At 57.6% G+C, this 10,944-nt stretch overlaps 1 protein-coding gene across 1 annotated transcript in view; it reads right to left on the bottom strand.

Annotated features, from left to right (window-relative positions):
• CDH23 (cadherin related 23) overlaps nucleotides 1–10,944 on the bottom strand; it is a 403,304-nt gene that overhangs the window by 79,296 nt on the left and 313,064 nt on the right. The window contains exons 28-31 of the mRNA XM_057308495.1: nucleotides 8,567–8,627; nucleotides 7,540–7,688; nucleotides 2,689–2,824; nucleotides 534–922 (exon numbers count right to left, since the gene is read on the bottom strand). Coding sequence (XP_057164478.1) covers nucleotides 534–922; nucleotides 2,689–2,824; nucleotides 7,540–7,688; nucleotides 8,567–8,627 — 735 coding nt within the window. The remainder of the gene's footprint in view (nucleotides 1–533; nucleotides 923–2,688; nucleotides 2,825–7,539; nucleotides 7,689–8,566; nucleotides 8,628–10,944) is intronic.

Below are 10,944 nucleotides of genomic sequence, written 5' to 3' on the forward strand. Positions count from 1 at the left end.
TCATTATTCCCACTTCTCCTCCCAGTCTATAAACTCTTTGGGGGCTGGGAAGGGTCTCGTTCATCTTTGGGATCCCAATATTCCCTAGGACAAGACCTGCACACTTCAGTGATTCACATCTTGCCTATTTCCAAAGAAGGGACTCTGATAAAAGACACACCAAAGCAGAGATGAAAGTACGATCCAGATAGTAGATAAGAGACTAGCTGCTACTTAACTAAGACTAGCTATTCTGACGAAGCAATTTATATCTGAGCTTCCTAACAGCCAAGGTAAAAAGAGAAATGTGATGACTTGCATAGCTCTCGTCTAATAACAAGAAGGTAACCAGGTTGCCTAGGTAGAAAGTTTATCTTACCCCCGAATATTGAGAGGGATCATTACAGGGATATTTATCTCAAAGACACTCTGTGACAGAGAGGCCAGTGCCGTGCATATAGATGGAGCTCAAGAAATGTTGGTTAGCTTTAAAAGGACTGTGCTTCCCGCCCCTAAGGAGAGCCCTTGCTGTGCCTGCTCCCAGCCTCCCTCACCGTGACGGAATCTATCTTGAACAGGGCTTTGGCCTGGGCGCTGGTATAGGCGTCGAAGCGGTAGGTGATCTGATTGAGGTTGTCAATGGAGTAGGCCTGGACCCGCATGATCTCAGTGCCCAGTGCCAGGTTCTCCAAGATGGCCGCCTCGTAGGAGGTGTTGGAGAACTGCACGGCCTCGTCCAGCTCATTGAGCAGCGTGACGTAGACACTGCAGAAGCCCTGGTTGAAGGGGGGGGCCTGGTCGATGGCAGACACGTTCATCAGGTAGCTGGTTTTGGTCTCATAGTCCAGGTAATCCACAGTGATGATGAGCCCCGTGCTCTCGTCAATCTCGAACTTCCCCTCCGCACCAGATAGGATGCGGTAATTCACCAGGCCGCCGTCCCCTGCAAGAGGACACAAGAGTGTGCAGTCCCGGGGCGCCTGGGTGGCACAGCGGTTAAGCGTCTGCCTTCGGCTCAGGGCGTGATCCCAGCGTTCTGGGATCGAGCCCCACATCAGGCTCCTCTGCTATGAGCCTGTTTCTTCCTCTCCCACTCCCCCTGCTTGTGTTCCCTCTCTCGCTGGCTGTCTCTGTCTCTGTCAAATAAATAAATAAAATCTTTAAAAAAAAAAAAAAAGAGTGTGCAGTCCCAGATGGGGGTGGGGCTGCCCTGTGGCTTCCCAGGATGCCCACGACACACCTGCTACTGGCCCCAAAGGACTGGGTGAGGGGCCCTGGCTGGCCTGCCCAGTGTGTACTGTCCCCCCACCTCTGGGGGTTGGGTTGTCCCGAGAGACGTGGCAGAGGATGGGGCCAAGGTCTATGTGGACAGCAAGGCCCAACACACACAACCCCTCTGGGGCTTAGCCTTGGCATGAGAGATATGCTGGAGGGACTTAGTTCTGCTTCTGGGGCCTCTAAAGTTAAGCTCAAGTACCAACCCCTCTCCCCACCCCACCTTGGGTATTTGGACAAGTAGCAGTGGGGAAATTAGGGATCTCTTGTATGGGGGAGCTTTCATCTAGAAAGTGTGAGACAGGGGCAGCACCCTCAGAAGTGGCCAAGACTCTATTTGGTCCCTCCAGCCAAAGGGTGCTAAAACCAGGGACACCTTCCCCCATCCTCCCCACTCCTCCACATCAAATCCCAGGGCCTCGGTACATTCTTCGACCAGGAGCTCAGTTGGGATTCTTTAGCTAAGGTCCATAGACTTCCAGGAGAATGGCCATAAAACCACTCAGGAAATCTCAGACTTTCTTGAAACCATTTGCAAAACTCAGAATGGATGTGTATTCTTCTAGGGAGGGACACATAGCTCTCTAATTTCTCAAAAGGATTCCTGACCCAGAAAAGGCCATGAACCATCGGGCAACAGTGACATAGGTGGCCTGAACTGTATAAATGCACCCTGTAAGGCACGGCAAATCTGAGAGTTTTCAGACCGATCTCCCCGTTACCCCATCCTGTGCCTCAATGGGGCTGGGGATGCCGAGAGGGGCTGACGTGAGGGAGGGGCTGGAGCTGGGAAACTGGGAGCAGCTCAGGGAGCCTCTCCAGGGTGGGCAGTGGACCCCTCAGGAAAGAGCTCCTCTTTGGCTGCAACCCCGGCTTGGGGCAGAGGCCCAAATAGCCAGGCCCCATGAAGAGGGCCACCGTGACCTGGCCATGTTCTCCTTTGTTTCGCACTGCTGACTGTCGCTGTCTCTGGGGCTCGGGGTCCTCGGTGAGGGCCGGGCTGCCTTCAGAGCACTCCAGAACACTGCCCCTTGTGAAGCCTGCATGTGTCAGGCCCCGAGCCAGGCCCGCAGGACACGGAGGCACCACTGGCTGGAGGGGCAGGCCTCAGCCAGCTGTGTGACAAGTCCTTTACCTCCCCCAATCCTGCCTGGCCCCCAGCCAAAGGCTAGCCAGGAGCTGCCGACTCCTCCAGTGACCAGACTTTCCAAGCTTGGGACCTCCCCTCTCTCCATCCAGAGATTGGGACAACTCCCCCACTCCAATCCTTCTAGGCCTGGGCATCTGGTGGGGATGCCACCAGGACTGTCCCCAGAGCCCCTCCCCAGCCTGGGAGCTGCCGAATGGGGGAGGCTGTGGCATCCCAAGGATGACGAGCCCCACAGGAGTGGGAGGGACGATTTGTGGAGGGTGACTGCGGAAAGCCGGCCTCACCGGTGTCTCGATCTGTGGCTCGGACTACGATGACTGACGTGCCGACGCCCGCGGTCTCTCTAAGCCCCAGGCGGCTGTACTGCTGCTGTGTGAACACGGGGGCCTCGTCATTGACGTCCTCCACGTACACGATCACCTATAGGAGCCAGACCAGGGGTGGAAGGTCAAGGTGGGGCGGAGACCGGAGAAGTCCCGGGCTGGTGCCTGCATGTGTGGTCACTGCTCTCCTGGGCCAGTGGGGAGCTCCAGATGGTTGGTTAGCATGGCCCCCCACCTTGCACGGTACCGGGCATGGGGCAGGTGCTCGAACGTCACTTGATCTTACTCTTGGCACTGCTACTAACCCTGTGGGAACCTGTGACTAATTAGTGACTCTTTGGGGCCATCAAGTTGCTCAGCCATGAAATAGTAACATATCAGCCTGATAACTCATGCTCTGTGCCACGGCCAGGGTTGTGCGGAAGACAAAACCAGCCAGACTTTGCGAAAGTGCTTTAAAAGGCTGAGGTGACCCCGTTCAACTATCAAAAGCTATCTGGGAGAATAGACACGAAAACGTTCACTCTGATTGCGTCAGAGGACTTCGGCGCTAAGACCCATCTAGATAATCAGGCACGTTCTCTGGGGGCTCTCTCTGCCAGCAGCCAGCCCCCGCGGCTCTTGACGGAGGACTCACCCCACCCCGCCCAGGCTGCTGGAACACACACACACCCAGAGAGCCGGAAGTGCCTGGGAATTATGTCCCCTGGGGCAGCCCTTACCAGTGCCTGACGGGTGTGCAGTGTAAACACTCCGCTTCCTCAGCCCTGATTGCGTAGTTGGAGAGATTCTCGCCAGAGCTCCCCATGGGGCTGAGTCAAAGTTCCCCCGGCTGCCTTTCCTTCCCTGGTCCCACGCCCCTTCCAGCTTTTCCTGAGGACACTTCCTACTTAGCATCTTCCTATCAACTCTTGTCCCAGGATTTGCTTCTGAGGAGCCTGGCCAAGACAGCGGCTCTATCGGAACTGTGCCATTAGCACCATTTTCGCCATTGCTTAGCTGTCCTTTCTTTAAAGAACACATAGGTCTTGCGTAACAGAAGAAAAACAGTTTAAAAGATGTTTATGGAGAGAGACGTATATAGCTAGAGGTCAAGGTTACAGCATGTTTTTGCCACACCACCTGCCCCTGCCCCCTCACATACACACAGGAGCACAGGGAGGGTCTGGCCCAGGGACGCGCAGGACCAGGTCTGTGTCCAGAAGGACCGGGGGGGAGGGGAGGGGGGCACAGACTGTTGGTGCTTAAGGAGCCACAGGGAGGCCCAGGGCCCCTGCCTCTTTTCCCAGATGGGGGGACTGAGGCTCGGGGGCGGGGAGGGACCTACCCAAGGCCTCATGGTAACTGAAGGGGCAGGAAGGAGAGGGGGAACCCTCCTGGTTCTCAGTCCATCGACCCCGACTCCTCTTTGCTCTATGTTGGGGGTGAGCTGGCCTCAGAACAGGAGACCACCTCCTTCCAGGCTGATGGAACCAGGGTCAGCAGGAACTTGCCAGCAGAGGGAAAGCCGCAAATGGAGCGTGGGCAAGAGCGTGCAACACAGACGTCACACGTGCTCACCAGCACTCACGGCAGGCCGCAGCACAGACAATCTGACGGCACTAATGTGGGGTTTCCGATTGATCACCGCCCTTGGGATCAGCCCTGGCTTCTCTCCTGGGCTTAGCTGGGAATTTGCTGGAGAAGTGAGGGGACTTCTGTAGCAGAAATGGTGGTCTGACCAGTGGAGGACTTTCGTGGAAGGAGGGGGTTGCAGGGGGAGGAGAGGCATATGGGGGTAAAGGTTTCTCTATCTTCCAGCTCTTGGGGTTCCTTGCAGCCCTGTTGCGTCATCACATTTTCATGTCCAGACACCCAGAACCCACTATGCAAACTAAAGTGCCCACCCCAGAGCACAGCTGTTCTACAAGCCGGAACCTTCTAAGTTTGGCTTCACCAAGAACTTGGCTGGGAAGATCCTGGGTGGGGTGGGTGTGGGGGAATTTGCATGGATGAATTTCGGGAACTCTCTTGCTGTAAACAGAAACTAACCATCCATCTTTCAAAACTGTGAGCCTTCCCCTTCCTGAGTCTGCTTGTCCAACTGGCCTCTACTCCAAGGGTTGAGGGGGCACAAACAGGGCCAGTCTGTCAGGATGAGAAGGAGGAGGGGGGTGGCATGGGGCCTGGCCGTGGCCCGTGCTCCGCGGGCCGGCTCCACGCCACTATCCTCTTGTCAGTTTCAGCCTTGTTTTTAGCAGCAGAGACACAGGAGGCATAATGGTGTGTGGTTTGCAAACCTGAGAGACACAGATGTACAGGAAACGCACAGGTCTGCCAAGTTCTTATAAGAGGGAGGGCTCAGCTACTGAGCTCCTGGGCCCCCTGGAGAAGCAGCCCCACGGCCTGTGTCGTGCCGTGCCCTCCAGTGGGGACAGGGCAGGAGACGCGTGTGCGTGCACATGCATGCTTGCAGGGTGCACGTGAGGCCCCCAGTTTCTAGGAGGGCCTTTCACGCCATGCTCCTGGGCCCTCATCTGTGCTGTCCCTGGTCTCTAAAGCAGGAACTGGAGGACGTGGATGGTCCCCAGAAGCCATCGGCAAGTGATGCTGGGGCAACGCTGGAGTCCCCACACTGTCTTCGGGGAAGTCCCCAAGTTTCTTGGGGTTCAGAGATGTGTGAACTGTGTCCTACAAAGGCTATGAAGCCTCTGCCCTGGGTGCCAGCTCCTAATTTCCCATCTTAAAATGACTCGGGGTGGTAGACAGTGGACTCTGGGCTCTGAAGGGCCTGTATGTGGGGCAGCGGAGTGTAGGGATTGAGAGGGCAGACCTGCGTGGACGGCTTGGGTGTGAAGTCCAGCTCTACCCTTACTGCTATGTGACCCTACACACGGTGGCCAATGCCTCTCTGCTTCAGTCTCCTCCTCTATACAATGGGTATGAAAACAGTGCCTACCTCGTAGGGCTGTTATGAGGGTTAAGTGAGTTCAAGGGCATAAAACACTTAGAAAATGCCTGGCAGAGAGTAATTACCATGTGAGGATTTACTATCCTTCAGGGTTCATGGGGAGCGGAGCAAAGGAGGGTAGGCAAGCAGATATGCTTCCCGCCCCCCACCCCCACCGACCCGCCCAGCCCGGCTTCCATCGGTTTTATGCTGTATCCTGGCCCACTGCATACCATTTTGTTTCAAAAGGTCTGTGGTTAGGGGCGCCTGGCCGGCTCAGCGGGTGGGGCATGCCGCTCTTGATCTTGGGGTTGTGAGTTCGAGCCCCACGCTGGGTGGGTGGAGAGATTACTTAAAAATAAAATCTTGAGGGAAAATAAAAGTCTGTGGCTAAAAAACGTTTGCAGTCACAAAGTCAAGGCTGATAGGAGCAGGCCCTGGAGAGAGGTGCCCACCTGCTCCTGGGAGGATGGGGAGCACAGGGGCCCCAGGGAGGGCTATAATTAGGAAGCTTAAAGTCTAGGTAGCCAACCCAAGCTACACTGACGTCCGTCCCTCCGTGACCTGACGTGGGCCCCACAAAGAGCGTGCTCTGACGTGGGCACACTCATCAGCAGGTAAGCAAAATTCACGGTCGTGCGGGGGAGCGGGGCGGTGTGGGGATGTCCCGGCGCACATTCAGGTAACTGAGCGTGACCTGCCGTCCCCGGGTGCCCCCGAGTCATCCCAAGCAGCCCCAAGGTGTCAACGCCCCAGGGATCTGACCCCCCTCAGCCATCCCGCCCCGGCACATCTCACTCCAAGGGGCAGCTGTAAGGACCCAGCCTGCTCTTTCCATCTCCTTCTGGGGCAAAGCTGAGGGGGTGCCAGCAGGAGATGGGCCAAGGCTGAGTCACCTACTCTCCAGCACCTCCTGCGTGATGATGACCCGGGCGGGCTTCTGTTCATTGTTTCCAGCCTGGGGAAAGAGTGGGGTGGAGATGGGGCTGATAAGCAGCTCACTTTGCTCCACTCAGTCCTGGGTAAAAGTCCCTGCTTGCTCCCCACCCCGGCTTTTCCTATCTTCCTCCTACTCTTCACCTCTGGGGCCTGACTCACTTTCCACCTGGTTCCGGGGAGGGGGCTGTGAGCTGCTGAGTGTGCAGTGGGGGGAGGGTGGGGTGACCTTGAGAGGTTACCTCAGCCAGCCCCTGCCGCTGGGCAGAAGAGTGCCTAAACCAGCCCAGCCAGTAAGCGGATCTGTGTGTCTACTGTTGACCCATCAGGAAGATGAAGGGTTAATTTGATTTCAGCCACATGGGGCAGAGGCGTGAGGTAAGTCTTGGTGGGCAGAGAAGAATACATTTGAGGGACAGCTGGGAGTGGTAACTGGAATATTCTGGGGGCACTTTCAATGGAAAGTGCACTGAAGCGAGACTTGGGAGACCGGGCTCAAGTCCCGGTTCGATCCCCAGCGACCCCTCCGTACTTCAGTTCCCTCATGTGTAAAACCCAGTTGGCACCATCTCTGTCTCCAAGGTCATACTGGTGAGATTTCCTTGTGAATGGCGTGGGTAGGGGGGTTCATTCTGTAAGGACACCTCCCTTAGGACAGACATCGGTATCACTGACCCCCTTCCACATCTGGAGAAACTGAGGCTCAGAGCAAAATGACACGACCAAGATCCCAGGCTGGGCTTTGGCATCCCCTCCCGCAACCGTAGCCCCAGGTCAGTCAGCACCTAAACCAGTGGTGGCCTGCCCCCTTCGGGCCCCTGCTGGTGGCCGGCTCTGTGCCAGCGGTGGTCTCGGCCCACCTCCGAGGCCGCCGCTGAAGTGTCTGCAGGGCTTCTCGTGCTGCTGACCGCTAGACGCAAGCCCCACCCCGTCGCCCAGCCTCTTACCCTGACAGAGCTCCGCATGGGGCCCAGGTCATGGTTGTAAGCCTCCACTGTGAGCACGTGGGAAGAGTTCCGCTCTCGGTCCAGGGGCCGGGGCCCTCGCATAAGGAGCCCGTTGCTGACGTGGATCCGGAAGTTGTTGCCATGGTTACCTGCGTGGAGGGACAGAGGAGATGCATGGGCTCCGGCCTGGAGGAAGACATAGGGGGCTCATGGCATAGTGGGGGGGAGAAGTGGGGGTGCCCAGACCCCCAGAATTCTGACCCTGCCCAGAGGTCTTGGGAGCCTGACCGAAGCCCACGATGGCAAGAAGTCATCTGTCTCGTGTTGCCCTGGCCTGCAGGATTTGAGGGAGAGGGCAGGAGCCCACCTTGTAGCCTCCTTATGGGAAGGCTGGGGGTCCCCTGACAGCCCCATACCCACACGTGTCAGGGGATTCAATATTTCAGAAAGATCTGGGGCACCACAAAAAGAGGAGCCAAAACCCAATTCTTTGGGGGGGGTTGAATTGAGGGTTTGGGGTATGTCTTTGGGCTAGTCCAGTACCCATTCTGTCATCTTGGGGTAAGAGCACTCTGATTTTCCTTTGGGGATCCAGCCTGCTCCACTCTCAGTCCAGGGGCTTTGTGTCAGGGTGATCTGACCCTGATTCCCAGGGGGGCAGTTCAGCAGATTCTAGTCTCTGGCCAACAGTCATTGGTTCAGGGATGGTCCCACGCGATATGATGGGCCAATGACCATCTCCGGGGGGCTCGCTTCGGGGAGCGGCCCTACCCCAAGGCCCCTCGGTCAGGGTGGTATTCCATATGAAGAACATTAAGAGCATAGCAATCAAATGCAGCACATTCACTTAAACACCCAACTTGGTGCGAGTGATCCGAGAACGTCCGTTTCCTCCCCTTGCCCACCCGTGCGTATGGCGCTTCGGGCTCCCTTGGCCTCACTGCCCAGACTCCTGGCAGCCTGGAGAAGCCCCGCCACCCTGAGGGCAGGAGCGCCGGCCCTCTCTGTCCTAGGGCAGCCCACTCACCGTGAAGGATGCGGTACCACACACGCCCAAACTCGCCCTCGTCTGCATCTGTGGCTTTCAACTGAGGGAGAACGAGACACGCGGTCACTCCTAGCATTCCACCCCACAGGGAGAGAAGACCGTGTGTGAAGCCCCTTTCCTGCCGCCACACCACCCCCAGCCCACCCGGCACAACCCAGGGTTTCCCACAGAAGCTGGGGGTCTGAGAGAGAAGGACACGTCTGTCTGTCTCGTCTCCCACGAGGACACCCGTTGATGGCAGGGGACCTGCCATCTCTGCTCCTTGATCCTCCGCCAGGGTCCTGGGGAGGATGGGGGAGCAGGTGGAGGATGGCATGGTAGCTCTCCGGATCTGGGCTCGACGAGGTCAGCCCATAGGAACCCACTTTCCTCCTTCAGCCTTTTGAGATCCCCGGAGCCTCATCTGGGGGGCTGGATTGGGTGGCTGCTTCTTGCCCACACTTTCCTGGTCTGAAGCCATTCTGGCCACACTGAGTCCCAGGGGGGCACTGTGTACCATAACAGCCACTTCGCCGAAACCCAGAAATCCCACCTCCCACCGGGTCGCTCTATCTTCAATCACCCACACATTCGCTCCGGTCTGGTTTCAGACCACTCTCCACCCCGCCCCCCCACCGCCCGTCTTGCTTGGTTGTGCCTCAGGCTCACGCACGGTCTCTGATGGAACTTGGGGGCATGCTGTTCTCACTCAGAGACACTACGCGGTGTTTATCCCTCTTCATACGGAGTCCAGCCTTGAGGCTGCTGGCAGAGTCAAGGTTGGCCCCAAGGCGAGTCCTCTTAAATCAAGAACCGACCACCTACTCTCCCCGCTATACACCTGAAGTGAGTAGAGAGATTGCTCCCCTGGAAGGTGATGCAGGAAGTCTTGACACCGCGTGGCTGGGAAGTCCCAGGGCCTCGGGATCTTGTCTCGATTGGTGGTGAATTGCTTTGTGATGCCCTGGACCCCACGCTTCTTCTGGATCTGCCCTCCTCTCACCACCTCTCACTGCGACCCTGTGGTACGCACTGGGGCTGCCATGTTCTTACGGACCATGGCCAGCAGTGACTGGTCCGGGAGAAGGGACCTGATCGAGACTGGGTCAATCTCACCCTTCGCTGCAATTTTGGACCTTGGGCCCAGAGAAAGAGCAAGTCCATCTTCCTACTGGTGAGAACTGAGACTATGTGAGCTCATCTCCTCGCCAGCTCTGCCCCAGCCGCACGGATCTCCTGACTACTTCTTGAATGCTAAGTGCGTGCTGTTTCCCCCACTGGCCAGCTCTCCCCCAGGTATCGGCATGCTCACTCTCTCATGTCCTCCAGATCTCTGCTCAAATGCCAGCTTCTCGTCCGGCCTTCCCTGAGCCTTCTCTGTGGAATTGCATTCCCCACTCCAGCACCTAGGCTGTCCCCACCCCCACCAGCTGCTGACATACTGCATCCTTGCTTAGTGTCTATATTCCCACAGAAGACGGGCCTTTGTCCACTGCTATCTCCCCAGTCTCCAGAACAATGGCCCTGGCACTGTGCCCACTGTGTTGTATTTCTGGGGCCTTGGAGGAGTTCCTTGAAGGGGAAGCTGCTCAAGACTTAGGCTCCTCTGTAGGGAGCTGGCTGCTGGGGAGGCTGCGGGGACACGCTGGCTTCCGGGAAGAAAGAAGGCTGGGGGAAGGGCATGCGTGTGTGGGTGTGCGTGTGTGTGTGGGGGGGGGGTACGTGGGTGTGCGTGCGTGTGTGTGTGTGTGTGTGTGTGTGGTGTGGGGAGGGCTGGAAAGCCACCACCTGGAGGGGCTCCAGGAGCCCACCCAAACTATAGGAGCAAGCCATGGCTGTCCCTCAATCCTGTGCTTTCTGCCCTAAGATCTCTCGGACCTTTGAAAATGTCTCTCACCCCTCACTTCTGTAGCCAGACACCTTCAAAGGGCAGGTGTTTTCCTGGGAAGCTGAGGGCAAGCCTGGAAGGTGAGGGGCCCAGAGACGCAGGAGGGGAGGAGGGGCCCGGGGGGTTGCCAGGGCTTCTCCCTCTGCTGTTGGGCTGCAGCCCCTCTCCCCTCTTCCCTCTCCCGGGTAACCCGGAGGCTGGCAGGCACTGAATAGCAAGCCGTTGGCTGCCGACCATACCATTCAGACACCCGATGGGGGAAGGTGAGAGCTGCTGCAGAGACTGGGAAACCCTCCCCATGGCTCCCCAGTGCCTCCACCCTGGCCCCTTCAAGGGCTCCAAGGAGACAGGCTGGAGTGAGGCCCTGGGAGGGCTTGGGAGCGACCGGGCTCCTCTGCATGGCTCCCCTCTCCCTCTGCCCGGTCCAGTTGCCATCCCTACCCTCTTGGCTGTCCCCTCCCCCAAGGCAGGGCCAAAACTCTCCCAGACA

Source organism: Ursus arctos, unplaced genomic scaffold (genome assembly GCF_023065955.2).
Source record: "Ursus arctos isolate Adak ecotype North America unplaced genomic scaffold, UrsArc2.0 scaffold_7, whole genome shotgun sequence".
In the NCBI taxonomy this organism is placed as follows: domain Eukaryota; kingdom Metazoa; phylum Chordata; class Mammalia; order Carnivora; family Ursidae; genus Ursus; species Ursus arctos.